Here is a 27,157-nt window from a genome sequence, read left to right on the forward strand (position 1 = left end):
AAGTACCAAATTGTAACTAGTTAGATAGAACGGCCTTTGGCCAAAAGTCTTACATAGCCAACGGCTGATACAGGACTATAATGGAATAATAATTATGTTGGAATAGTAAATGATCAACAAAGAAAACACAACCCATTGCACATAAGGGCGGCTATTTAGCAACCCGCCCCCCACTCTTTCATTTATATCTTTCTCTACTTACTGACTTACTTAGTTACTTACTTTACTCTTCACCGGTACTACTCCCATCCCTCGCAACCATACTCTCCACATCCGCCCTCTGCCCCTGCGTATCCGCAAACAGGGCCACCGTCTCCCGCGGGACCCTATACGCCAGCAACTCAGCTCTCGCCTCATCTTTATTCGCATGCCGGAGAAACCTGACGGCAGCATCCCACAACCTTTGACTGCCCGCTAGCTCATCATCCGCATAGGCAATAAGCTCGCCCATCCAATCCTCGCGCTTACTCTCCATGTACCAAAACGCAATGCCCGTGCGCAGGTAAATCATGCCTACGTCGACACCCCCCAGGATCTCGGTGAGGAACATTTCGAAATCTGGGTTTAGGGATTCTTCGAGGATGGTGATGCTGCGCATGCCCCAGAAGGCGGCTTCGTCCCAGCGGGCGAGCTGGTTGTAGGCGGCGAGGAAGCGTGAGACGAGTTTGAGGCGCAGGACGACGCGCATGGTGATGCCGGTTTGGCCGGCGTAGCGGCCGTGGGTGACTGCGTTTTGGAAGAAGGCGTCGGCCATGACGCGGCGGGTGCGGCCGTGGATGAGGATGTGGATTGCGTGGAAGGCTTTTTTGTAGAGCTCGATTGCTTCGAGGGCCGTGGGTGAGGTGGATTTTGCGAGGGCGGCGTCACCCGCGGCGAGGTAGTCGGTTGCTGATTCGAGGCTTTGCTCGAGGGAGGGGATAGGGCGGGCTTGGAGGCGTGCGAGTTCAGATTGGACGGTGTTGGAGAAGCCGATGAAGAGGGAGCCGTGGAGACCTTTTACATGTTCGAATGGGAGGAGGAGCTTTCGCTGGATGGCGAGAGGGACTCCGAGTTCGTCTTGGTCTTGGTCTTGGTCTTCGCTGCTGTTCTCATCGCGGTTGTCGTCTGCTTTCGCTGGATTCCGCAGCATAAACGTAGTGTTTAGCCGCTCATTCAGTGTCGGATACGACAATGCACTGTAATACCATGTCCGAGTGAACAACGGCAAGTCATCTGCCAACATGACTACCATATGCTCCGGTGTCACAATCTGCATGGGCGAATCAATCTGCACCACAGCGTGATGTCCCGTAAACGCATTCGCCTGTGCATCTGCACATACAATCGGCACCAAGCCCTCTGACGAGATATGATTGACTAGAGATACTCAACACAGCAACGATCAGCCTTGACTCCCTCATTTCCCCGTGAAGTGCTTTTTTTCCCGAAAGGGATAGTTGAAAGATAGAGGGACATGGAGGGGAGAAGAGCTCACGATGACTACCAGACAAGCTAACACCGCCATACTGATGGAGCTGCTCGGGCACCCCGTCCGTAGCCAAGAGATAAACACGATACATACCCGCACTCGGCCATGGCGTCGCGATCTTGACAAAGATGTTTTCGCGTCTCCACACGCGCTTGCTCTCCCGGTGTATCTGCTTGTTCACGTAGAAGACGTCGAGATTCCAGTGGTAGACGCCGCCGAAGAAGCCCTTTGCCTCGAGCGCAGTGTTGCGCACGAGGTGGTCGCTAGGATCAAAGTAGTGGGAATAGACTTGCTCGCGGAGTTCTAGCGGGAGGCGAAGGAAAGGGAAGGCTGGGGCCGAGGCGGGTGCGTCGTCGGCCATGGGTGGTAGTGGTGGCGATGGTGGTGGGTCAGAGGGCTGCGGTGGAAGTGTAGATCGTGATGAGAATGGATTGGGGACGAGTGAAGAGAATCGGAACATGCCGATTGAAGTTATCGGGACCGAAAAAAGGAGAGTTTTGGAGGGAAGATGGGCTAAGTTGCGCCGTGTAACTGGTACGACGGTGATGCATGACATTGATTGGCATTGTACCCCACTGTTAGTATCTCCGGTCTTAACGCCGCGGGCCGAGGCATCTTGATGAGTGAGGGTTCGGTGCACTGCAACGTAGCACGTTTGAAGAAATTAGACAATTGTTCTTCTATCTAGGATGTTGTGTATTCAAGCTCTACTATGTCTTGTGATAGGACTTTCAAAAAAAATTGAATCAACCATCTATAGGATATGCGCCAAACAACCAATATCTCACAGCCCATACAAGAATGTCCACTTTGCGTCCGCATATCTAGTCCGATCTAGGCGCTCTGCTTCCACATCTTCTGCGCTCATCGAATTCGTCATCGCCAGCCTTTTCGCATTGATTCCCTTGAGGATATACCTGTAGGCTATGTAGCCCGCAAGCGCCGTTGCTACGAACCCCAATGTAGCGTAAAAAGGCGTGAGGTATCTAGGCGCATGTTTTTTCTTGTACAGCTGACTGCCAATTACACCTGCAAGGTTGCCGAACCCGTTTACCCCTAGGACAAGGGAGCATTTACCTGGCTCTAAAAGGGTCAATTAGCATAGCGATCTTCAATGTCGACATGACGATCGGCCAAGTGGGGCTGTTTTTGACGTACCAGGATTATTCCCACTCAGCCAGGCCACCGTAAGAGGGGCTGAGATGTAGCTGCCAAACAGTAGGATGCAAAGGCCTATATACTGGGCGCTGTGGGACTGCGTAGTTACAGTTACGATAAGACCCACTAGCGCGATGCATATTCCCGTGATAATATGATAGCCTCGCTCTTTTCTGACGGTATAATTAGCAAAGCCTATGATGCTCGACTTGGGGGTTATATACTTATGATCTGAGCTGAGGGCAAACAAATATAGGCCTATAGCACCGCACACAAAAGGAGGTACGGACATCTATAACAAACCGAGTCAGCTATTCTCTGCACAAATCAACTCAAGAAATTGAAGTTGATTACCAGATTTGCCCCGATTGATGAGTATCCCAAGCCTTGAACAACCATAGGCATGAAGACGGAGAATGCTTGACTCGGCACGCTTGCACAAATATTGAACACCAGGATGAACCAGAGTTTCCAGTCCTTTGCTGTCTCTACAATGTCCCGTCTTGTAAGGCGTTTCTTCTGTATACCATCATTACCGTATTCATGATCGACGAATGGGGCATTGTCCTTGATGATCCGTTGCGTGACGAATATTTGCTCCTCATCAGTAAGAAACCACGCTGATCCTGGCCCTTGGGGCAGCCAAAACCAGGCAACAAATGCAACGACAATGGTGACGCCCCCCTCGATAATGAATAGGTATTTCCAGTTTTTTTAGTGCAGTGCCATTAATGTGGAAAATGCCGTATGCTAATCACACATTCATCAGTTTGAGTGTTGATACTGTCCATTATGCTGGCCGCGTACCAATTGATCCCGAGAAGGCGCCAGCTATTGCATATTGCCCATAGAATAGACCAATACGGACTGCGAGGTCGTACCGGCAGTAGAAGCTTGAGAGGTATGCGATAGCGGTAGGGTAAAAACCGCTTTCGAAGGCTCCAATCATAAGCCGAACAGCAAGAAGCGCTCTCGGGCCACGAATGAAGGCATGTGCTACTGTAAAGACCCCCCATCCAATCTGCAATTCAAGTCAGAATACCAGCGATATGATGTAAGCATGGGTGGTTGGGCTTGCCATGATGATGGTGATCCAATGCTTTGCGCCAAGCCATCTCCCCACCGCAGCCGAGGGAGGCTGTAGCAAGACAAAGGTGATGAAGAAAAGCGAGACTGCAAGATTGAGATCATCCGGGGTAGCACCGATGTCTGTCGTAAAGCCTATGGGATAGTGTACGGTTAGCTGCTGTGATCAGCAATGCGAGATCTTGACATACCCTGAGTCTCCGCATTCCCCACGTTAGATCGATCGAGGCCGTTCAAGAGATACAACAGTGACAGGAAGGGGAGGAGAGCGATATCGATTTTTCTATTGACATGCTTAGATACAGGCTCGCCAGGAGCGCAAGTGAGCTGATGTCCGGTTGACATTGTCGACGACTCGACCAAATTGGTGGCTGCGACAGCAGCAGGCTTCAAGCAGCGAGTACAAGTACAAGTACAACAGGGAATCAAGGGCTCACGCTCACGCTCTTGTGAATGAGCCATGGCTTAGGCAGGCTCCACAGTGAAAGCGGCCAAGCGCAAACAACCCGAATCACTTTGACGGTCATGGCCAGTCTCTTCCGCGGCTCACATTCTCGGTGACGTTTTTTTTTATAATCTTTCGTGGAGCAGCTTGGCCGATGCTGGCGATGTAGTAAAGCCTTGGCATGCAATGCGCTCCCGATCGAGCCCGGGGAAAAAATAGCCAGACGGGCCAATCAGGGTGTTGAGCCTGGCAAGTGGCCTGTCAGCTAATGCGCGCTTATCCTCGATGGCTGGGTTGCATGTGCCTAGCCAGATCAGATTCTCTTGCAGGCTTCTCAGGGCAGATGCATGGGGGAGCGGTCGTCAGGGCTGCGCGTATACGTAGAATGGTCCGGGGTGGAGGGTGAATATCGATTGCAGCATCCATGGTAGCAAGGGTCATGGCTTGTGACCGTGCCTCTTTCTCTCCTCCTTCCCGAATAGGTATCTTGCTTGGCCGGGATTACATCAGCGGGACCCTAGCCGCCTTTGAGCTGGCCACTACGACTCTCTCAGCTCCTCAGCTGCAAGCTGTCAAAGAGCCTCTGCATGGTGAGTCACGCCAGCCACATTATAGGTTGGCCATACTGCTGCTTGTGGGAAAAAAGTCCCCATCAGCCACAAGCGGGCCGGTGCCGCGTCGAGATATTGGCTAGGAAGCCATGCCCGTGGCCCACCACTCACATGGGTAGGCTGTGATGCATTTGTAGCCCGTCGTTTTGCATCCACGTCCTCATCTCTTGGTACAAGCCGTTGCTTCCATCAAGACCTGGTGTGGTGCCCTGCATTCCAGCGTCTTGTGGCGCCGCACGAGGCGGACCGGGAATATTGGAGGCGCCATGAGGATAGCTTCCCGGCTCCAACCTTCCATGGTCGTACGACAGGTACCGATCCACCAAAGCTTTGAGATCTTGGAGTACCTTGAAGCAATCTCGGGGATAGTTTGTCCCAGTTCTCGACTCATTCTCAAATGTGCGAATTGTAAATTCAATCCCAGGCGTGTGTGAATTGGGAGTCGGTGTCTTGTGGCCACCAGAGTATTTGAGTATTTGTTCAAGTAGCAGGACCACGCCAGCATTGAAGACAAAATGCAAGCCAGCTTGGAGCAGCTTTCTCACTCGACACAATCGCTGGGCTAACAAGATATTTTGATGAGCTGCCTCTATACAAGTGTGGATATGCTTGCCATGTACATGATTCTGCAACGACCATTGGCCGTTGATGTATCGTTCGGCTACAGCTTGTTTGACAGCTGCTAGCAAGATGGGGCGTGTCGTTAGTACAATGAGCTGGTTGGACGCCATATGTAGGCACAGGACGGCGGGATCTGCGCCTTCCCCGCTCGCGAGCACTGACGGCAATTGCGAATTCCACACTTCAAGCATCTTGAGGGCTTTGTCTATATTCGCGGCCGAATAGCCAGGTTTGAAGTTACGAGGAGCAATTTTGAACGTCTCGCAGACAATGTACCCGGCAATGCGGGATAGTTCGACGTGTGCACGGAGGCCGACAGACGGTGGCATCGAACTAAGCGTGTCAGCAGCTAATTTCGTTGCAATACACTCCAACGCAAAATACCTACCCTTCATCGCATGGAAGAGGAATCCGAATCGCTTCGTCGGCTATGGTCGGCGGGCGTCCCATAAGCACAGCGAGCCATCGGTCTAGAATATACAGCGTCCAAAAGATGCGCTTGCTTTCTTCATCTTTGCAGGACCTGAATGCGCCATGAATCATGGCAATATGGATCGCTAGGCTGACCTGGACGGAGTAATCCCAAGTAAGTATGCAGTTTGTACATGCTGCTTCCAAGGAAAATACTGACATATACGTAAGCCGCATCTCTACGGTTGAGTTCAATCAAGTAGAAGCCCATAAGAGTTAGCACTGGCACATCACTCAGGGTAAAGCGCACAGTGTCTAGAGGATTACCTAAGAGCTTGCGTGCGCGCTTAAAGTAAGCTTCACCAGCATGTTGATCTGATTTTCGGAACAGAGGATCACCGATTGATGTGGCCAAAGCAAAGCACACGTGGTAGAAAGCTAGGTATCTATGCGTGTCGTCTGTAGTCATCGAAGTCAACGAGACAGAGCTAGCTGTGTGCGTGGGAGGATTGTTGAGATCGCCCCACCCTAGAGGAAGACATCAGTGGGTTTGTGTCGGCTATTGTACCCAATGACTTACAGTAAATGCCACCAGACAAGAATCCGTCCTTGCCGTCTTGGACATAGGAGCGCAGTTCTGCTAGCATTGTGCTCATGTCCGCCCAATCAGGCAACCACAAGGGGTCCACATTGGGGTTTGGGATCGGCCTCGAGTCGTACGTCTGGTAACGACCTATGGACGCAACAAAAGAAGACCCGTCTGCCGACTCCGGCTGGAAGGTCAAAGGCACTAGGGTAAGCATGAACTGTTTCAGATAATCGAGAAAAGTCGCCCCAGAGGTCTCGCCCAGGAATCTCTGGGTACCACAAGGATCTACGAGCAGGCGGCCATCATTAGCATCAGGTTGGTCCAGATCCATGGGCACAGATTGAAAGGTAGGGGCACTCTGGCGTGATGCCGATGGGCCATGGTCGAGTTGGGCAATGAGCTCTGCTGCGTCTTCTGGGGCTGCTGATTGAAACCCAGCCTCAAGTGCAGCACATCTTCTTCGCAGGCGCTCTAGCTCATCCTTGAGCGAGAGTTTGTCTGACTCGGGCGCTGGATACTCGCACTCCCGCGAAGTTTTGTGGCATCGTTGGCAAGGCTGCTCGCCAGAGCATCTGACACGGCGCACATTACAGGCATTGCATCTGCGTAGTGAATGTTAGTCCTGGTCCGGTGGAGGAGTGCTTTCTTTGTAGCGATGGTGGTGGTGCTGGCGGTGCTGGCGGTGCTGGCGGTGCTGGCGGTGCTGGCGGTGCTGGGCGTCTTGCTGAGTATTGCTCTTCCAGATGTTTCAACGGCCAGACGAGCTTCACTCAGGAACAAACCTCTGTCACGACGGCCCATGACGGAATGCTACTTACGCCCTTACGACACGTTTTCTCTGGTCGGGCGCGACCTTGTGCCGTCTTGGGTTGACAGGAAGGCGTTGGGGTTGGGGCGAGGAGCTGTCGGACGCAGGTACAAAGTTGGTATGCATTTTCGGGCCGAATTGACTGGATACGTCGTGGGTTACTCGGCGATGTCATGGGCTGTACGGGGGGAGAAATGGGGGTGAGGAGCAGCAAAACCGAGATGACAAGAGGCGAAGGAATCCTCTACTAGTTGGGGCGTGCAGGCGTGCAGTTGGTGTGGCTGCCAGCCCCCACGGCGCCGCAGCAATCCAGGCCGTCACCATACGCAGCCCTCTTGGTTCGCTATCCTGGGGCAGGCGACCTGGATGCGACGATCTGGGGCGAAAAAAACCCCCAAGTCACCTGAGATGGATGCATGCATGGCAGCAGCGCGGTACAACAATGTCTCCGTGTTGCAAGCCCGAAGGCAAACCTAGTCACATTAATGCACTCAACAAAATAATAAATACAAAAAAAGTCAGCAAAACCCGGTATCTGAAGATAGTGCATTCGAAAAGAAAAGCCACAGGGTCAAACAATATCATACTTAGTGCTTGTTATCTGGAAGCAAAACAAGGCAGCAGGTCGGACATTCATAAATCGTATATTTCGGAAAAGGTCATACTTCGTAGTACGAGGGCTAAAGAGCCTCTTTGGAAAATCGCAGCAAGCCATATTAACATGTTGGGCATCGCTAAAACCAATCATTAAAACGTCGGCCTGGTAGCAACAAATTCGTCAGGCCGTCTCAAACTCGCTTTCACTCTCTCAATCTTCTAAATGAACATTCAATTGCCATCGACAGGCGGTGCGGATCATGTACTTGGCCTCTTCCTCGCTCATCCAGTTCATGTCTTCGCCGCCATTCCACTTGATGCCGACAATCTTGCCGGCACCCTCACCTTTTGTGTCCATGACGACGAACAGCTCAGCGACTTTGATGCCCGTCCAACTCCGGTGAAAGTGGACTTTGAGCTTGCCAGCCTGGTCTGGCCCCTCGCTGTAGATGAACCACTTGTCTTCCATTTCCTGTGGGGCGTGGCCAAGATAGAGCGAGTATATTTGCGAGGGGGGAAGGAATATGTTCCATGATGTGATTTGGGGGTTCCCGGGAAAGGGTTTGGTGAGCAGAGCATTGGGCACGACGCGTTCTCGCGAGCCTGGCGAATGTGGAGGAGTGGAGGGGTGGTTGCGAGCAGGCTGGCGGTAGCGTGATGGTGCCTCGCTGGAGTCGAAGGAGCTTTTTTCTGGTGGAGATGGCGGTGGTGTGAGGAGGCTGACGGGAGCGGGAGCGGGAGCGGGTGCGTAGGAGCGGTTCCGCTGCAGTCTTCGTGGTGCTCGCTGGACGGGCGGGCGGATGCCCTGGTTCATAAGAAAAGGCGATGGAGGGGTATCGCCTCGGTCTCGTCTGGAGAAGCGTCGGAATATCGACACCTTTTTCGACAGTGCCTGGGATTGGTCCGATGCCATTGTTGTTGTTTACGCGTGGGGGGCCGATTCGGTATACGCGCTCTTCTCTTTCTCTCTGGCGCGGTGTATATGATATGTGCATATGTTATATGCGTGTAGTATTAAGTAGTAAGTCGCGTTGGGGACGAAGAAGAAGAAGGTCGGCAGCCCTCGCAAGCAGATGGACGGGTCAAGACAAAAGCAAGGCAAGGCAAGGCAGAGCGAGAGAAAGAGCACGAACAAGAGAGCCCGTCGGGCCTGGAGGGACAGGACGAAGGCAGCAGAGAGGGGCGCGGTGCAGGTCGAGTATTCTACTACCTGCCGTTGGCGGAGCCCCGGCGCTCCCCCTCGCGCAAGACTGCGCCTGGCTTTATTTAGCATGCACCTCCCAAGCCGCAAGCAGGCAAGCCCACGTCGTCCAGCGCACACCTGGCTCCACTCGCCCTGCACGCAATGCACCACACTGGCCCTTGTCCTCTGGCCTGACTACCAACACCGTCCATCTCTCCGGCCCGCCCTGGCAAGCCGCATGCTCCCACTCCCAAACTCTGCCTGCCCATGACGCGGGAAGGGCACGGCCGCTGCTGGTACCAAAGTGCCTGGTAAAGTGGACCTACACCTGTCCAACCATACGCTTGCCGCCAGAAAACTTTACTGCCGACGCCCAGGTACTCCCCGATTGTCATACCGTCTTTTTACTTCGGCACACGGCATGCTGCTCTCGAACCTACCTGTTCGCCAGGGCCCCGGGCGTGCAGTAGTTCCTTGTCGACTCTCTTCGCCGTCGCTTTTTTGCCTCGTCTCTGACAGCGACATGTTGTGTCGATCGCTACGGCTCCTCACAAGGCCGGGCGCCTAGTACAAGTTGCTAAACATCCTTCTCTCGACGCGTATTTGCTGCCATTACATACTTGGCACGTGCCCATCACACAGCCCTCACCATACACGGTCGGTGGGTGCCTTACATGGGCAGTGTAGTAGTAAGACGACTTCTACTACCGCTCGCCTGGGCCTGAGTGCGCCCGCATATCCCGTGTAGCGAATCCCAGGCCTCATAAGTCTCAGCTCACACAACCGTGCTACTTCCGGTTCCAGCGAATAGCAGACGCGTCGTAGAGCAAAACAACGCCATGGCACCGACAAAAGGGGCGATTACCCTCACCGGTCAAAGCCAATCACCAGTCTACCTGACACGGAGCGTCAGAGTCCGATTGACGGGTGGAAGCTTCTGTAGGCCAGACCCTGGGCCGCCTACTGGCCAACATACATGCATACCGCAACGTTCGACTAGTATTCCTTCCCAGCCCCCTCATAAACAAATGCTCGGGCCCTTTTGGTACACGCGACACTCTGATGGAATAATCACACGCGAACTTTCTGGAAATCACCGAGGACGGCAATAAACTCCGACCCCCTCTCTCCTCGACCTGCATAGTGATTGTAGCAAAGCAAAAGCAGCCACGTGCCGAGAGACCAACCTAGTCCCCACGCCACTCTGCACCAGATCGTAAGATATGCATGCCACAGTCAGCCACGACTGGAGCTGGCCAAAGCCTCTGGATGATTGGACCCGGGTAACGCCCGCCTCTGCGTACCAAACATCAGGTACATGAAACAAGACCATTCATGGAGCTGTTTGTCGGTGATTATTGCTGCAACTCTAGCAGCGAACCCCGCAAAAGTGCTTACGTTCTCGATAACATAATGATAAGCCTCGTCTTCTCGAAGAACCTATCAAACCGGGAGCCTAACACGCATTATGTCATGCACGGCGATCCCAAGGGCCGAAGGTGATCACTACACCGCAGTATATTCCGAGTAATGGTCCACGGACGTCACGGAACCTCAGTCATGACAGCAATTCCAACTGTTATTCATCCACTAATGACTTTTTTTTCTTCTTAAATCTTATTCCTTTTCACAACTAGTAGCCTGTGCCGCTCTTCGAGCAATACCACCCTGACGTGGGAACCTACTCTTTGTAGGTAATGGTCTTGAGGCGCAAAAACTCCTCGATGCCCCAGTGGCCATTGAAGCGACCGAATCCACTCGCCTTTGCACCGCCATGAGGCAGAGTCCACTCGTCGTGCACAGTCATGGAGTTGATGTGGATAGCTCTGAATTAGTGTTAGCACGTGCGTCTTGACAACTCATTCACCACAAGTTGTGACTTACCCGCTCTCGATTTGCTTTGCAATTCTCAATCCTCGGCCAAGATTCTCGGTAAAGACAGCTCCAGAAAGACCATAGTCGGTATCATTAGCAATCTCAATGGCCTCTTCATCGCTTGAAATCTCAATGACCGACACCGAGGGACCAAACGACTCGGTATGGAAGAGCTCCATGTTCTTGTTCACGCCGTCGACAATAACAGGACGCATGCGTGTGGCTGACGTCTCTTTTGTCTCTGGGTGCTTCTCGTCCTTTTCGTAGTCGCCCTGTACAACTTTTGCTCCGTTCTTGACAGCATCGGCAATCAGCTTCTTGTTCTTCTCAACACCCGGTGCAGCGATAAGAACAGGCGCGGGCTTATCGCCACCAAAGATCCCCTCTACCGCACCCTTGAACGCCTCGATGAACTGTGGCTTGATATCCTTGTGCACCAAGATGCGCTCCGAACTCATGCAAATCTGGCCTGCATGCAAGAAAGCACCCAGCGCACACTGCACCGCTGCCGTCTGCAGATTCGCATCATCCAGCACAATAGCGCTAGCTTTGCCCCCCAGCTCCAGCAGCACAGGCTTAAGATTCTTACCCGCTGTTGACGCAATAATCCGCCCAACAGCCGTAGACCCGGTAAAGTTGATCTTCTTAATAGCCGGCTCCTCTATCAACGCAGTAGTAATCTGCGCTGCATCCTCTGGTCGATGGAACAGCACATTCAGCGCGCCTGCAGGAAGTCCAGCTTCACTCAGTGCACTGCCGATAGCCCACCATGTGCGGGGGCACAGCTCGCTTCCCTTGAGAATACACGTGTTGCCCGCCGCGAGGGGGTAGAGAATAGAGCGCATACCAAGAACGTATGGTGCATTCCTGATCAATCCCAATTAGCAAACCACAATACTCCCCAGTTTTTTTTTTCTCATTTTCAAAAAAAAGATTGTAGGACATGAAGGGAATAAACATACCAAGGCGCAATCCCCAACACCACGCCAAACGGCTCCTTAACAATCAACGCACTAGTCCCTTCCTCCTCACAACTCGGAATATGCCCCATGACCCCGCTCAGCCGCCCCGCCACATCCCTCAGCATATCCGCCATCTTAGGCACATTGAACCCATTCGCAAACATATCCCCCGCCCCCGTCTCGAGCTTCATGTAGTCTGCAAATTCGTCGGCGCGCGCCTCAATCACATCTGCGGCTTTGAGAAAGATGTTGCGTTTGGCAGAGTGCTTGAGTTTGGACCACGCTGGGAAGGCGGATTTAGCGGCGGCGACGGCGGAAGTGACGTCTGAGGGGGAGGCGGAAGAAGAGAGCCATAATTGAGTGTGTGAGGAGGGGGAGGTGACGGGGAAGGTGGTGGATGTTGTTACTTCCTGGCCGTTGATGAGGAGGGGGACGGTGTAGGAGGGGTCTGGTTTGATGAGTTTGATTGTCGTCATTTTTTGGTGTTCAATTCTTTCCTCAATTTCTTTTATATGCAAAGGTTGGTTAAGAGACGGGAGGGTTATATCCAGAGAGGGATTTTCTTCTTTTTGGTTTATCTGGGGGTGTCGTATCGAGTTTTTAACATATAAAAAAACACCGCAACCCTTTTCCAGCATTGCCGATTCTACGGGCCGTGTACCAAAAACCCTAGCTTTAACCCTCTTTTTTTCCTAGACCCCTCCTTTAACTCCCCGTCCTGAATCCCCTCATTTAGCGCCTCGACCAATCTCAGACGATCCTTCCAATCCCCCCCGCTCCACTACCCTTTCCTCTGACTGTGTGCGTGCATGCATGCTGCAATCGGCACGTATGAGGCACGGGGTGTGGCGAGCACATTTACATGGGCATAGTGGAGGCCTGATGTGCTACTAGCGTTCCGAGGCGAGTAGTCGGCCGAGACGAGAGGTGCATGAGAGAAAACATCAGGTGAGGTTATGTTGGCCTATCTCTCTCAACAACTTGAACAGTGTGTGGAATGTTGTGCTTGTTACTATCGCTACGTTATAGGATGTAAAGTGATGTGTTGGCTGACATTTTATACACCAGGGAGGGAGGGGGGGGATATAGAATGTGCTTTTAATAGTCCGTAATGTAAGCACCTTAATTTGTAACATTTGAATTCAACGCCTTTTCCGCATCTTCGACTTGTATTCGTTTTTTTTGGAAATTCCTTCAGCACCTCCCATCCTAAGTTTGAGGTGAATGATAATTACCCTCCCGGTTGCAGAATCCGTTTCACAAGGTTGGTGGTGAAACCTGGCAGGTCTTTCTACATGAAAAGGATTGCGGTATTTTTAAAGCCTTCCTTCGTATTCTTGAAACTCAAATTCTGGGTTGTGCTGTCTTGTCGTTCAACTTTGTAAACGTAGCGTGCGTAGGATACATAGAGTCGGCTGGGAACTGGGGATACGCGGTTGTATTGCCTTGAGACACCTACGATTGGATATGCAGGGATATTCGCTGAGGATAGTATGCTAACTTTTTTTTTAAAATGCATTTGGCATATTGGATGGAAGTCCTGAGGCTTTTAAATACGAGCGGATGGATGTTGAATTATTTAATAGTCAAGTGGCTTAAACACATTGATACTCATCCTCTACACCATACGGACCCTATCCACCATACCCGTCAATTCCACCGTATTCTTCATAGTCTTCAAACTCGTCACTGCTGTGACCTTCATCTTCACTATTATCGTCAGACTCATCGTCAGACTCATCAATGTCTACGTCCTTCTCGTCAAAGAAACTCGACATACTCCCATAGTCAGTATATCCACCATAGAACTCATCCTCTAGCAAATCATACTCGAAGTTTATCCCCGCCTCACGAGCCAGTTCAGCGAGGTGCTTCCAGAGGCATTCGTCAAGATATTTTTGATCAGAGGAAAGTAAAATCACCTGAACCTCACGTAGTTTAGGTGTGTATGTAGCCCTGCCAGTTAACAGGTGTTTTAATGAACGAAGGTATTTGCGGTCGTCTGGGTCGGATCGGATACGCGTTTGAAATTTCTCCAGAGAAGGCGGTAATCCCTTTGCAAACTCTTTACCATATTCTGCTACCAGTGTACCCAGAGGGCACCGGAGTTCTTTTAACAATGTAAACTCTCTCAGGCCGCTGTGGTTGTGAAGTAGACCAGGCTTTCTACGTTCTATTTCCGTCTCGCAGTAAATCGTAAGAGTTTCTAGCGATGTTTGATGAGGTCGCAAAATTTTGGCCAGCTTGCGAAGAATAGGTACGGGCGATCCATTGAACCACGGTACCATGTCCACAGCCATGGCATATTGAAACTCCTTTAAACGCCGTGAAGTTGAGACTAGGAAATCTAAACAGCTCTTGGTGTAAAAGCAGTCGTTTAGAGAAAGTGTCTCGATATTGTTTCTCCCTGGGTCTACCATTTTTCGAAGCGTCTTAGCGTTGTTCTCCCCTCGGCGGGAACGGTGGAACTCCAGGACTCCTATTAACTCTAGCATGCGCAATGATGGGAGCCTGAACAAAGGCGCAATCGTAAACAATTGTACGTCGCGTGCATGGATCCTGACTTCTCGTAGATTTTCAAAGCAATGGATCTTCCCATTTTCGCAACCGAGTGCTTCGTTCATCATGAATGACCAGTCGGGAGCGTCCTGGAGAGACTCGGACCGATCATAGCCAGTGTATCTGATAGTTTGAATATTCGGTAAAAATAGTAGGATCATGGCTGTCATTACTTCGTAACTTCGAGGGTCGTTGTTGCATGTGTCCACCCATCTTCTCCAATGGCGGATTTCGAGGGCCTGTACAGCTTTTTTGATCACCCTCTTATCCTGCGCTGTTGGTTCGTACACCGGATTAGAATGGTCAAATTGGATCAGTCTCTTCACATGCTTTACAAGCGCCGCTAGTTGCGGGTTCAATATCACGGTGCGAAGGAACGGATAGGCATTGCAGTCGTGTGGGTCGAACAACGCATAAGCCTCTGCGATTGCAATTCGGTAAAAACGACGGCTCGCGCATGCCAAACTCAGAGCATTTAAAATCTTTTTCTTGGAGTTTTCCTCATCGGACAAGTACCCCAGTATCGCGAGGATGAGCTCGTCAGGTAAGTCGTTGATTGTCGCACGCGAGTTTTGTTTTCTCGAGGGTGATGCCGCTGCAGCTTTATGCGCAAGGAGGAGCCTTCGCCTTTGCTCTTCAGAGGGGAGTAAAGGAAAGTCACGTTCGTTAAGGGTCAGCATGAAAGCTTGCAATGCGAAAGAAAGTTTGTTGTGAAGCAAAGCGATGCGTTGCTTTAACAATTGAAATGGAGGTGTAGCTGTTCCAAGGTGGGGGATCTGCTGTTATAATAGGGCGGATTACCAGGTTTGAAGCTCACTTCAGCTGCGTATTTGCCACCCGGAAACGTCCAGGTTCTAAACATTCATTTCGGTAGCGATTTTCCCGTCTGTGTCCACAAAACACTAGTATCTTAATATCCGCAAAGAGTTCCATCCAATAGGATCTACTACATCTCAGATAACGGATTTGCTAATCAACATCGCCCCCGCACCCCACCGCTTGGTTACTTTGCAAGAGAGCTGATGGCATTCCTTCACAACATTACCCCTCTTTCGCCATGGACAGTCTATCCGAAGAGATTCTGGATCATATTATTTCCGAGGTTGTGAAACCTTTACCAGACCGGCATGGTGCTTGTTATGCAGACCTCGTCAGTATATCCATGGTATCACGCAAATTCCATCGCATCACAGAGCCATATCTGTACCGCTCTATCGTCCTATCGGAGAAGAACAAAGACCAATTCCTGAAGACAATAAGATGTTGCTCTGAACTATCACAATATCCCCGGGAGCTCTGTATCAAGCCATCCTGCAACATCACGCATGAAACGTTGCGTCTTGCTCCGCAACTCCCAGGTCTGCACAAGTTGGATCTGGATCTCACGTCTTGCAAGACTTCAGATCTTTTGCCTGTACTGGGGCTGCCATCAGTAACAGCACTGTGTCTTTCTGGTGTTGTAGCCAGACAAATCGATGACGCTAGTCTCATTGACTGGGAAATCGCTAACACGGCCATCACAAGTCTTGAAATGTCCTTTTCAGATCCGGAGACCTGGTGGGAAGATTGCGACGAGATTTGGAAATTTGCTGCAGTCTTTCGCAACTTGAAAAGCTTGAGTATTCATAGCGACTACGAAGGAGAAAGGAAACATACGCTCAACGGCCCAGTCTTTCGGTGCCTCGTGCACGCTTTTAGACATGCATTTGAGACCAGTCTCCGCTCTTTCAGCTTCAAATGCAACGATGTGAACCATGATTACATTTACCAGGGTGACGTGGCCGTCAGCGGCACGTTCGATGCAAGGGAGATTCTGAAGCAATCGCAACTTAAGAGCCTGGAAATTGATACAATGTGTTTGCACAGGTCAAGTCAAGAGGAGAAGCTGAGGAGCCAGGAGCTCGGTCCGTCATGCCTGCCAGCCTCATTGCGCACGTTGTATTTGCGCCACCTTGTTGCGACAGGCAATCTGAACCCTATAGAACGAAACCTTATGCACTCGGACGAGGCACAGTGTTTGTCACAGCTAGTCAACCTGGGAGCGCGAAGAGCGCGTTTCCCAAATCTAGAGAAGATGACACTAGCTATCTCTCTGCCTCCCTTCTTTGAAGAAGTTGCTTCGAGGATTGTCAGAGTCCAAGCACGAAAAGTAAAACTGAAACTAGAACTGATACTGATGTAAGTGTGGAGGAGAGTTTGTGGCGCGCGATAGCTGAAAACAAGCAGGTCCGAGTGGGACTATGTCAGTGATGATACAGCTAGATCATGGCCAGAGTATCATGCTACTCGAGATCCACGGCATTCTTTTTACGATCCGACATATATACGCTGCGCGTAGCCATTTCAATCCTTTTCGTTTGAGGTTTGTTGTAGGTGTTTGTCGATACATGCTCTCGCTATTCACATATGTTGTTCTCTCGCTCTCTTGAGCAAGTGAACAACAGACTGTGAAATTTTGGTTTGCACTACTCACGTATTGCTTCGATCGAGATGGAATAAGACAGTGCCAAAAAGCTTCAAGTTGCATGTAAATGCTACGAAGCTTCTGATTGACGGCTTCGTATAACATCCTGGTCGTCCGAGGGGTTGAAAAATCTTGGCAGAGGCTTGCAACGCACGGAAATCTTGAGCTACCGAGAACACCGAGATGCAGCTACACGTAAAAAGGGTTCCGACATTGTTTGGCTAAAGGTAAGCATGGATGCTGACAGCATGCGGATTAAGGGTGCGCTACGAACCTTTTGGGCCAACAGTCAGATTTAGGTGTCACGGTCCGATTGGCTGAATCTATACGCAGTTGCGCGTTCCGCAGCCTTCAGCCACGATGGGCGTATACGCAAACAGAACAGCATCGCCGCAGACCATCGCATGTGGTCTTTCGTTAGCTTGACTACGAAGATGCCGGGGGGCGGAGCCGCCAGTGTTAAGATACAGAACATGCTCTATTTAAGGACGCTGTCACCGACCCAACCTCTTGTTTCGTTTCCCACTCCAAACAGTTTTGATCAGTCATTTGCATCTCAATCAACATTCAGAGCACTACTTTTTTTTGTAAATCTACAACGTAATCCCATATCAAGCTTTCAATATGGCCTCTCAAGCGCTCGTCCTAGCAACCAACTCCACACTGCAACAAAAACCCGCACCCATAGTCCCTCACAACTCGCCAACCCAACAACAACAACAAAAACCCTCAGCCAACAAATCAGGAGGCTTCTGCCTCAAGAAAGGCCTCGATAGCCTCACCGAGATGCTTGAACGCAAGATCGACCACCAGATTCTTCTCGCAAAGACCCGAGCTCATGCCGCGTCATCATCACAAGAGACACCTGCCGGTCGCGATTCCAAACACGTGCACTGGGAAACACGCAGCAAGCTTCAGCAGACAGCAGCATAGAGTCTTTGAAACACGTAGTTAGAGTACTAAAGTCGTGCCAAGAGGGGCTGGCGTGTTACGATGAAGCAGTTTAGCTTCTCGGGTAGGGTCTTTTGCGGATCCGCCGGGCACTGATTTCATTTGCATTCACACGAGAAGAGCGTATGCGCGTCCAAGCAAGAGTATCGTACGACTGGGCTGGGATTGATTTATGCCTTGTGGCTAGTAGGTATTCTCTACATACTTCACCGAGATTGGCGTGGGGTGTCATCACATGCCTATCAACAACAAGGCAACGAGTCAGGGATGGATATAGGACTGTGTTGGGAACATTCCGGCAACAGAAGGACCAAAGAGCGAATCTATGAAATACCCAAGGGCTACTAGAGGAGATGAGGAGGAGCATTATAAAGTATTCGTTCCTATTAGCGAGCTGTCATTTTCATAAGGATGTTTTACTCTTATAGAACAACAATTAAATAGAACATAGCGGCAAAATCTTACAGCATTTGTCGCAGCCACTTTGTCTATCACTATCACACGTGATCAGTTAATCCAGGCAACAGCCTTTCCCCGTCAAAGCTAGTACAGCCACTCAAGATCCAATCGCGACGTTCGGATCCAATATACTCTCGCTCATCACGACAAACACTCTGTATATCAAATACGTCCAAAGAAATGGCAAAATCCACGCAAACATACAGCAAGCACTTCATCCCACTCGAGTCGAGCCCGGAAATATTCACAGAGCTTGCGCACAATCTAGGGCTGCCTGCGTCATTAGGGTTTCAGGATGTGCTTTCCCTGGACGACCCAGAGTTACTTGGGATGCTGCCACGACCGGTATACGGGCTGATTCTGATACTTCCGACGACAGAGGCATACGAGAAGACAGTGGAGGATGAGGATACCAAGCTAGAAAGTTTGCAAGGCCCCAAGCAAAACGACGATGTAGTGTTTTTTAGACAGACAATTAACAATGCATGTGGGTTGTATGCTATTCTACATGCTGTATGCAATGGAGGGGTGAGAGAAATGATAGGTGTGAATAGGATTGATTGGTACGGAAGGCATGACTAACATGGTGTAGAATCCGGTTCAATCATTGCGAAAGTGCTCAGTTCAAGTCTGACGAATGATGTAGACGAGCTGGCTAGAGCACTGGAGAATAGGCAGGAGTTAGAGAAGGCATATGCTGATGCCGCTATCAAGGGCGATACGGATGCGCCAGTCAATGCTGAAGACGAGGTGGATTATCACTATGTTGCTTTTGTGCAATCGTCCAAGAGCAGACATCTCTACCAACTCGATGGAGACCGGAAACGTCCCATTGATCTTGGGACACTTGAAACCGATGAAGATGCTCTTGGAAGTAAGTGCCTTGATGTCATTCGGAACATGGTGGCACTTGAAAACAACAATGTCAACTTTAGTTTAATGGCTCTGGTTGAAGGCGCAGAGATGTAGGTAGCCAAGGAGTCACACTCTCGGTGGAAAAGTCTCCGAAGAGCGGTAAAGTGTGAACTATGAAGGACCTTTTTATTTGTTCTTGCAACAAGAATGCACGTACTGGAGTACAGCCGCATGCACCACAGCCAAGCAAGACGCGAGGCTGTGGGATGCTCCCCGAAGGGACTTGTAAAGGTGTCGTAGACCAAGTGGCTGGTGTGCGAGTTGCGTCCTAGAAAAAGCGATTACTACGACAATGGACACGAATCATTTCACCTCGTCCTAGAGGGTTGTTGAAGCTGGCCCATGTGATGTTGGAGAGACAAGGAGGGTGAATGTGTGCGAAGAAAAGTCATCTAGAGGCCGGGCGCATGGACCACCACGCGCTAGGCTAGCTCTGTAGCTTCACCTCGAGCGACGTCCCCGACCGCGATTGTGGTAGAATCCATAACTTACTCCCCACCCACCCTATCACGCCCAAATCGCAACCATGACTAAGAAGCGCAAGAGGTATCCAGATCTAAACCAGAAGCTAGAGGTCAGCATATTGAGAGCGAATTGCACACAAGACACGCATTGATAATCCGGCAGCGACCATGGTGCTACTACTGCGAGCGCGACTTTGACGACCTGAAGATTCTCATCTCTCACCAAAAAGCCAAACACTTCAAATGCGACCGCTGCGGACGACGGCTGAACACTGCCGGAGGTATGCCGTTGCAACATTCCAAGCCTCGCTCTCCCCTAACATCTGACCAGGTCTCTCTGTGCACATGAACCAGGTCCACAAGGAGAACCTCACGCATGTCGAGAATGCCAATCCAGGACGCCAGGGCCTCGAGCTCGAGATCTTCGGCATGGAGGGTGTGCCCGCTGAGATAATAGAGCAGCACAACCAACAAGTCACACAAGCACATTTCGCCGAGGAACAGGAGCGCGCGCGGTTAACGGGTAACCCTATGCGCGGAGCGTACGTGAATGGTCAGGCTGCGCCGAACAAGAGGCCCAAGATCAACGAGAGTCTGGATGAGATTGAGGCGAGGGCGGCCAAGTTTAGAGAGGACCGTAAGAACGGTGTTCTTCCGCCGCCAGTGGAGCCCGTCCAGAATGCAGTATGTACTCGTCGAGAAGAAGAGAGCGAGGGTATGGCTAACAAATTTATTAGACTCCGCCAGTCGTTCAACCCCCCTATGGCGCTCCTCCAGGTGCTCCCGTGGCCTTCCCACCTGGCGCTCCCGCGTATCCACCCCAAGGCATCGCGCAACCCTTCTCACCCACCAACGCCGCCATACCGACACGACCAGGCAGTATACCAGGCCAATCCGGTGCGCTTCCACCTCGACCAGGCTTCGGTGCTCCACCGCCCGGCGCATTTCCTCCCGGACCCAATGGCGACATTTCCAATTCTGTCGACGATCTCATCAACGAGGTTACCAAGGAGGCGGCGCCAAAGGAAGAGAAGAAGAGCAAAAAGGACAAGAACCAGCGACTCATTTTCTTTGCCGAGACTACGAGTCCTGAGGAGAAGATGGCGGCTTTGCCGAGGTTTGCAGAGTTTATGCGGACGTGATTGGGGATAGTATGGTGGTGTATCTTGAGATCTTTGATTGGCCCGAGTGCAGGAGAATGCACGTGGAGGTGATTTTTTTTTTGGAAAAAAAAGGTGCCTTCAAAGAGGCCTGAGAAAAGGGGGCCCAGACAAGATGAATGACAAGCTTACTGCTGGCATTGCGCCGCGTGAAGGGAAAAGGGCGTCTATCTCTTTTCTTCTTCTTCTACCCAAGGCATGGAACGCGACGCGAGCAAAAAAACATGGGACGTGTATTCTAGTCTATCCATGTTTATTTGTATACAGACGGTTACATGTATATGTCTCAGAGCAAGAGACAGAGAGAACTAGCCTCGGGCGCTGATTACGAAATGAAGACTATAACCCGGTCCATTTGAGATAACATTGTCAGTCGGTCAGAAAGAGAGATGATGTTCCAAATAACCAGAAATCAGGGTATCTTGCATTAGTGACGTGTAATCTGGGCCGTATAACTAAGCTATACAATATACATGTGTAAATCGCGGAAAAGAAAAGAAAAGAAAGACAGACATCGAGGTGAAAGACAAAACGTCGGAGGTAAAGGATAGGCCTTATTTTTTTTTCATGCCGCCAGAAATTCCACCGTCTATATCTCGAAAAGAAGAGAGAGGAAGATGATGATTATGATGATGAAGAAGAAGGAAATCATTGATCATAAAACCCCAACTCCTCGCCTTCCTCCTGCTCATCCTCATCGTACTCTTCGCTTTGCTCATCCTCGCTGCTACTGCTAGCCTCACTAGCACGCGCCCACTCCGACGTCTCTGTAAAGAGAGATTCACCGAGATCCAGAGCGCGAGCTTGCGTGGTCGACGGACCAAGCAAACCCTCTCCATCGCTATGATCTTGTTCGGGCATGGGTTCCACCTCCTTAAGCAGCGTCTTCTCGTCCTCCTCATCCGGCGCCGCGCGCGCAAAGCCCACAGACTTCGCAGTGTTAGGGCGCTCATGCTCCTCCGCATGCGAGGGTGCGGGGGCAAGCCGGGGCTGCTCTTCGATGATATCGCCGTTCCAGGGTCTGCAGGCTGTGATGGTTTCGCCGCAACGGAGACAGGTCCAGCCTTCGCCTTCTTCGTTTGCGATGCGCTGGGCGAGGCAGGCGAAGCAGTAGATGCAGCCGCAGGATGTGGATTCGTAGGGGTTTGTAATGTCTGTTGCAGCGCTGCCGACGACGCCGCCGCCGCCGGCTGACGAGGCCATGATGTCGGATTCGGAGGCGGTGGTGGGGTTTTGGTCACGGTAGCAGATTGCGCAGGTGCGTTCGGGGAGGAAGCCGAGTTCGCCGGAGGTTCTGGCTTCGTCGTCTTCCGGGGAGGAGGTGGGGGATTTGCCCATGAGGGAAAAGAGGGTTGCGCGGAGCTTTTTGAAGGTCCGGCTTAGGATACGGCGCCAGCGGGATATACCAACTAAGGGGAGGAGGAAGAGTAGGAACTCAGTGAAGGCGTGCCAGACGAGTTGGCGGTTGAGGTACTCAAAGCTGACTTCGCGCGAGGTAGAGTGTGACGAGGGGGTAAGGCGCAACCGGAGGAGACGGTCGGTAATTGTTCTGTAGCGGCCGTCGACGAGGAAGACGAGGAAGCTGGCGAGACCGAGCACATCGTGTGCATTCCCGGCCAGCTCACTTAATCTGCCCAGTAATTTGAGGCGCGTGGATTCAGGCCGTGTGTAGTCTTCGGACGTGGACAAGAGGTACTCCTCCCACTTTGTCCACGCATATCTCCCGCCAACAGTAATGGCTCCATAGGCAATCTTCTGCCAGGGCTTCGGGGGCGGGCGATTGGGGGCACTGCTACGGGCGTCGGTGTAGCGCAGCCCCTGTAAATGGGCACCATAACTGGCATTCTGGTCCCAGATGCTCAATTTCCACAGGATAGCGCGCAGCAGCAGTAGAATCTCGGCCGAGTAGTTGTCCGTGACCTGGGAGCCAAAGTATTTGAGGCCCTCACCAACCTGGCCTTTGAGCAGCGTCAGCAACTCCTCGTCGAGGAGTTCGGCATCAACCTGGCCGACGCGGAACTCTGGGCGCGTTCCCGAGCGGCCCTTGATCGCGTCCCAAACGCTGAATCCGGCCGAAGAGACGGCGCCTAAGGGAAAAGGAAGGCGTGCGAGAGCGCGGGCAGGGCGCGATGGCTCATGGTGGTTGCGCTGCTGGAGCGCGCGCTGGGCGCGGCGGGCTGCTATGCGTTGCTGGGCGGCGGCGAAGTCTGCGGAGTGCATCGGGAAGCATTGGGAGGCTGCCGGGCGCAGGCAGGGCAGATGAGGGTGTGGCGAGGGGGATGTAGGCGGGAGGAGGCGTCGACGGTGATGGCGGAGGTGAAGGTGGTGATATCAGAGCCGCGGTCGCGCACACCCGTACTCGGAGGAACGTGATTGAGGAGGGCCATGGGCCGAGGTTGGCTGGGCATGCACAAGCCGATGGGCGCCATGGGCCCCGGAGAGTGCAGACGCGCCACAGCAACAATGGGCATGCAAACATGCACCATGGCCTGTATGCGATTCGAGCAAAGAGAAGGCCATCCCTCCCCTTTGTTAGTGTATCCGTCCCCAGGCCGGTGTAGTATAGGTATATCAAAAAAGTTTAATTGCTACTAGTCAGCTCTCACCGTCGGTCGCAGAGGTCCGAGCTGGCGACGCGGGGACAGCAAACATGGAATTTACTTCGACTGCAACAAACACCAAGCAGACAATTACCTTGCAGCCTAGTATTCACTGACCCGAGTGAGCAGGCTCCCATGTCGCCTTCATTGCTCACCGTATACACCCACTAGCATCATCTCGTTCTTCTTCTTCTTTCTTCTTCACACTTGCACTGTGCTGCGGCTCGAACTACCCCACCACGGCCGCATATCCACCTAGTGAATGCATACATACACAAACACAACAAACAACAGCACCCGATGAGTGCCAGCTTCCAGGTCGAGGTCCCTGGAGAGGCTAATCCTCTCACCGAGGGAATTCTCTTTCATGTCCTGCGCTCCGCCTCGTCCGCAGACCAGACCCAGGTCCAGAGCGGCGCAAAGCAACTACAGCACTGGGAAAAGACACAGGGCTTCTATCCTCTGCTTCAGGTACACTGGGCGTGATTTATATATGCGATATCTATACTGAAACGCTCCAGTCCGTTTTCCTCGATCATTCCCTCCCTCTCGAAGTGCGCTACCTAGCCATTATCCAATTGAAGAATGGCATCGACAAGTACTGGCGCAAGACTGCCACCAAGTACGCCCACCGCTCTATACATACAACTATACAACACATGTTCTAATACCATAGCAGTGCGGTGACAAAAGAAGACAAGACTGCTATCCGAGCACGTCTACTCGAGAGCGCTGTCAACGAGGCGGATCCCCGGCTGGCTCTCCAGAACGCCCTGGTAGTAGCAAAGATTGTCCGCTTCGAGTTTCCCAATGACTGGTCGGTCTGGCTGCGCACTTTTCTGCTTGCAATATCTGACACATCCTAGGCCAGATCTGTTCCAGCAGCTCCTCCACATACTCCGTGCCTCGACCGAACCTAACGCTTACTCACTTCAACTCCCCCGTGCCCTCCTCGTGCTCCTATATATCATAAAAGAACTCTCCACAGGTCGCTTGCTGCGCACCCGCCAGAGCCTGCACACAGTTGCCCCTGAGATATTTAACGTTCTAGGAACCATATATGTGAGCAAGGTGCAGACATGGCAGACCTTCTTTCGCGACGGCGGCGACGATGAAGGTGGTGCAATAGAGAGCATTGACCACAGCCTGCTCGCTATAAAGACCATCCGGCGACTAGTTATTGCCGGCTACGAATTTCCAGGCAGAGACAAGGACATTCAGGACTTTTGGACACTGACCCGTACTCACCTAGGCGAGTTTCTACAATATGTGACACCAGAGAACTCGCCACTTGCAACAGAGGTACAAAAGAAGATTGGAAAACATCTCATGCAGCTGTCCAAACTTCACCTCAACATGGCTTCTACTCACCCCTCAGACTTTGTTCTCCTGCCAAACTCTTTAGATCTTGCACGCGACTATTGGAGTCTGGTCGCAAAAGTAGGCGAGCAATGGGGCTCTACGTCCTTGGAAGGCGCCAAAGTTAGTACCGATGGCGACGCTGAAGACGAGGCCCCAATACTCGAACGTCTGGCTCTCAAAGGTTTGTTGTTGATACGTGCGTGTATAAAGATGGTTTTCTATCCCACACAGACCTTTCGCTACAAGCAACAACAAGAAAAGGACGAAAAGAATCAAGCTACGCATTTGGTCCGCACAGACTTGTTCACAGACGACTTGGTGCGAGAAATGATGTCAGCACTCGTCCAGCGCTTTTTCGTCTTTCGCCCCAGCGACCTACGCATGTGGGAGGAGGAGCCCGATGAGTGGGAGAAGATGGAAGAAGGCGCAGAGGACTGGGAATTCGCCATCCGCCCTTGTGCCGAAAAGCTGTTCTTAGATCTCGCAAAGAATTTCAAAGATTTGATCATCCAGCCTCTTCTCCAAGTCTTTTATTCTGTCGCAAGTGAGTACTTGCTCGAGAATGCGGTGAGTTTTGGCTAACCTCTTGCAGCCCCTCAAAATGAGGATATCCTGTTCAAGGATTCGGTGTATACGGCCATTGGTCTTGCAGCTGACATACTCCACGACAAGCTTGACTTTGACTCTTTCCTGGAGAATACACTAGTTGTGGAGGCTACCAAGCAGACACCCGGCTTCAACATTATTCGTCGTCGTATCGCCATCATTATTTCTCAATGGATTACCATCAAGATGGCTCAGGAGAAGAAGCCCATAGTATACCAGATCTTTCAACACTTGCTCGACAAGAACGACCCGCTGAATGACCAGGTCGTCCGTATCACAGCTGGAAGAAAGTTTCACGCTGTTGCAGACGAATGGGAATTCAAGGCCGACACCTTTTTGCCCTTTTCACAAGTCATGCTAGACAGGCTGATGGCTCTGGTGCAAGAGGTCGAGCTTCCAGAGACAAAGATGGCGCTACTCAATACTATTAGTCTTATTGTTGAGAGAATGGAGCATCATGTAGGTTGTATACCCATGCTTTATCTCCGAGACTGACGCGATGCAGATTACACCATATGCCAATAGTATCATTTCTCTCCTGCCGCCGCTGTGGGAGCAGTCTGGGGAAGAGCATCTCATGAAGCAAGCAATTCTGACCATACTTGCTCGCCTAACAAATGCCATGAAGGCCGACTCGCGCTCATTTCACGTCTCGTTCTTGCCCATCATCCAAAGTGCTATTGAGCCAGGGTCAGATACTCAGGTCTACCTTCTCGAAGACGCGCTCGATCTCTGGGCATCTATTCTCGCGCAGACACCATCCGCTCCTGAGCCCACGCCACCTGAGCTTCTTAACCTTCTCCAGTATCTCCTTCCACTATTTAACATGGACAACGACACCCTACGCAAGGCCATTGAGCTTACGGAAGCCTACCTCCTCCTTGCACCTGCTGCAGTGCTAGCCGACTCCTTCCGACCGGCGGTCCTTCAAGCGCTTGCCGAGCTGCTTGGTACCCTAAAGCCTGAAGCAAATGGTATCATGACACACCTTGTGACATGTATAATTCGTGGCGCTGAAGGGGTCGGTGGTGAAGAGGCAATCAAGGTATTGACGGGTGACCTAATATCTACTGGCTTTCTAGCAAAGGTCCTGGAAGGCCTACACGGCGCATGGACACACCACCAGTCTCACGGTCCCTATCGTGAACTCCCGTCTCGTGCTGTCGATGGCGTGGTAGAAACAGACTACTTTACTGTCTTAGCCCGCATCGGCGTCGCTTCTCCTTCTGTACTTCTCGAGGCCCTTGCCTCTCTATCCAATGAAGGCCTGGAAAAGACGCTGGATTGGTTGCTAGAAGAGTGGTTTAGCCATATTGAAAACATTGGCGATGCACCAAACAAGAAGCTCATGTGCTTGGTTCTGACTAGGTTCTTGGAGGGCGGGCAGCCGTGGATGCTGGCAAAGTTGCAGTCATTGATCAGTGTCTGGACGGACGTGCTCAGCGAGTTGCTGGACGGCATGGATGATCGGACGCAAGAGTACGTTGAAGTGTTTCCCTTAGTTTTTTGTGCTTGTACTAACCCCGCTATAGTTCTCTCTACTGGCCTCCAGAGCCTTATCATCCTACTGAGCCCGAAGCCCCAGAAGATGTTCGCAAGCGTGAGCTCATTTACACCGATCCCGTTCACCAGATCAATCTCGTTGCTTTTGTCAGGGAACATTTGCAGCAAGCGATTCAGCAGGCGGGTGGCGAACAAGCGTTTCAAGAGGAGTGGTTGAGTCGGGTGGATAAGGAGGTGCTCAAGGGCTTTGGCGAATTGGGGATTATGTAGGTGGATGGAGATGGCGGTATGGGTGCATGA

General features: G+C 51.6%; 12 protein-coding genes across 12 annotated transcripts; 5 read left to right on the forward strand and 7 right to left on the reverse strand.

Annotated features, from left to right (window-relative positions):
* Positions 1 to 229: 229 nt before the first annotated feature.
* COCMIDRAFT_60692 (uncharacterized protein) lies at positions 230 to 1,796 on the reverse strand (the record flags this gene model as incomplete). Its single annotated transcript, XM_007693976.1, has 2 exons — positions 230 to 1,356; positions 1,562 to 1,796. Coding segments are annotated over 2 exons (1,362 nt in total), but the record flags the coding sequence as incomplete, so codon positions are not given.
* Positions 1,797 to 2,252: 456 nt separating this feature from the next.
* Positions 2,253 to 4,057, reverse strand: COCMIDRAFT_8948 (uncharacterized protein; the record flags this gene model as incomplete). The annotated part of the gene is made up of 7 exons (XM_007693968.1): positions 2,253 to 2,551; positions 2,627 to 2,799; positions 2,851 to 2,918; positions 2,981 to 3,252; positions 3,434 to 3,647; positions 3,750 to 3,847; positions 3,904 to 4,057. The coding sequence occupies 7 exons, from the start codon at positions 4,055 to 4,057 to the stop codon at positions 2,253 to 2,255; spliced, it is 1,278 nt and encodes a 425-aa protein (XP_007692158.1).
* Positions 4,058 to 4,875: 818 nt separating this feature from the next.
* COCMIDRAFT_106502 (uncharacterized protein) lies at positions 4,876 to 7,323 on the reverse strand (the record flags this gene model as incomplete). Its single annotated transcript, XM_007693977.1, has 5 exons — positions 4,876 to 5,722; positions 5,778 to 5,956; positions 6,021 to 6,238; positions 6,381 to 6,945; positions 7,216 to 7,323. The coding sequence occupies 5 exons, from the start codon at positions 7,321 to 7,323 to the stop codon at positions 4,876 to 4,878; spliced, it is 1,917 nt and encodes a 638-aa protein (XP_007692167.1).
* A 688-nt stretch (positions 7,324 to 8,011) lies between these two features.
* Positions 8,012 to 8,677, reverse strand: COCMIDRAFT_68066 (uncharacterized protein; the record flags this gene model as incomplete). Its single annotated transcript, XM_007693978.1, has 1 exon — positions 8,012 to 8,677. A coding segment is annotated over one exon (666 nt), but the record flags the coding sequence as incomplete, so codon positions are not given.
* A 1,981-nt stretch (positions 8,678 to 10,658) lies between these two features.
* On the reverse strand, positions 10,659 to 12,290 carry COCMIDRAFT_29884 (uncharacterized protein; the record flags this gene model as incomplete). Its single annotated transcript, XM_007693972.1, has 3 exons — positions 10,659 to 10,803; positions 10,862 to 11,719; positions 11,815 to 12,290. The coding sequence occupies 3 exons, from the start codon at positions 12,288 to 12,290 to the stop codon at positions 10,659 to 10,661; spliced, it is 1,479 nt and encodes a 492-aa protein (XP_007692162.1).
* Positions 12,291 to 13,448: 1,158 nt separating this feature from the next.
* COCMIDRAFT_106497 (uncharacterized protein) lies at positions 13,449 to 15,053 on the reverse strand (the record flags this gene model as incomplete). Its single annotated transcript, XM_007693979.1, has 1 exon — positions 13,449 to 15,053. One exon carries the CDS (start codon positions 15,051 to 15,053, stop codon positions 13,449 to 13,451), a length of 1,605 nt encoding a protein of 534 aa, XP_007692169.1.
* Positions 15,054 to 15,430: 377 nt separating this feature from the next.
* On the forward strand, positions 15,431 to 16,555 carry COCMIDRAFT_8953 (uncharacterized protein; the record flags this gene model as incomplete). Its single annotated transcript, XM_007693969.1, has 1 exon — positions 15,431 to 16,555. The coding sequence occupies one exon, from the start codon at positions 15,431 to 15,433 to the stop codon at positions 16,553 to 16,555; it is 1,125 nt and encodes a 374-aa protein (XP_007692159.1).
* A 906-nt stretch (positions 16,556 to 17,461) lies between these two features.
* COCMIDRAFT_106462 (uncharacterized protein) lies at positions 17,462 to 17,770 on the forward strand (the record flags this gene model as incomplete). Its single annotated transcript, XM_007693980.1, has 1 exon — positions 17,462 to 17,770. The coding sequence occupies one exon, from the start codon at positions 17,462 to 17,464 to the stop codon at positions 17,768 to 17,770; it is 309 nt and encodes a 102-aa protein (XP_007692170.1).
* Positions 17,771 to 18,427: 657 nt separating this feature from the next.
* On the forward strand, positions 18,428 to 19,216 carry COCMIDRAFT_106484 (uncharacterized protein; the record flags this gene model as incomplete). Its single annotated transcript, XM_007693981.1, has 2 exons — positions 18,428 to 18,791; positions 18,840 to 19,216. The coding sequence occupies 2 exons, from the start codon at positions 18,428 to 18,430 to the stop codon at positions 19,214 to 19,216; spliced, it is 741 nt and encodes a 246-aa protein (XP_007692171.1).
* A 472-nt stretch (positions 19,217 to 19,688) lies between these two features.
* On the forward strand, positions 19,689 to 20,768 carry COCMIDRAFT_106480 (uncharacterized protein; the record flags this gene model as incomplete). The annotated part of the gene is made up of 4 exons (XM_007693982.1): positions 19,689 to 19,736; positions 19,790 to 19,907; positions 19,958 to 20,310; positions 20,364 to 20,768. 4 exons carry the CDS (start codon positions 19,689 to 19,691, stop codon positions 20,766 to 20,768), a joined length of 924 nt encoding a protein of 307 aa, XP_007692172.1.
* A 666-nt stretch (positions 20,769 to 21,434) lies between these two features.
* Positions 21,435 to 23,006, reverse strand: COCMIDRAFT_40496 (uncharacterized protein; the record flags this gene model as incomplete). Its single annotated transcript, XM_007693973.1, has 1 exon — positions 21,435 to 23,006. The coding sequence occupies one exon, from the start codon at positions 23,004 to 23,006 to the stop codon at positions 21,435 to 21,437; it is 1,572 nt and encodes a 523-aa protein (XP_007692163.1).
* A 680-nt stretch (positions 23,007 to 23,686) lies between these two features.
* Positions 23,687 to 27,127, forward strand: COCMIDRAFT_8958 (uncharacterized protein; the record flags this gene model as incomplete). Its single annotated transcript, XM_007693970.1, has 7 exons — positions 23,687 to 23,857; positions 23,908 to 24,008; positions 24,066 to 24,203; positions 24,253 to 25,292; positions 25,341 to 25,813; positions 25,860 to 26,833; positions 26,887 to 27,127. 7 exons carry the CDS (start codon positions 23,687 to 23,689, stop codon positions 27,125 to 27,127), a joined length of 3,138 nt encoding a protein of 1,045 aa, XP_007692160.1.
* Between the last annotated feature and the right edge of the window lie 30 nt (positions 27,128 to 27,157).

This window comes from Bipolaris oryzae (genome assembly GCF_000523455.1).
Source record: "Bipolaris oryzae ATCC 44560 unplaced genomic scaffold scaffold_191, whole genome shotgun sequence".
NCBI lineage: Eukaryota > Fungi > Ascomycota > Dothideomycetes > Pleosporales > Pleosporaceae > Bipolaris > Bipolaris oryzae.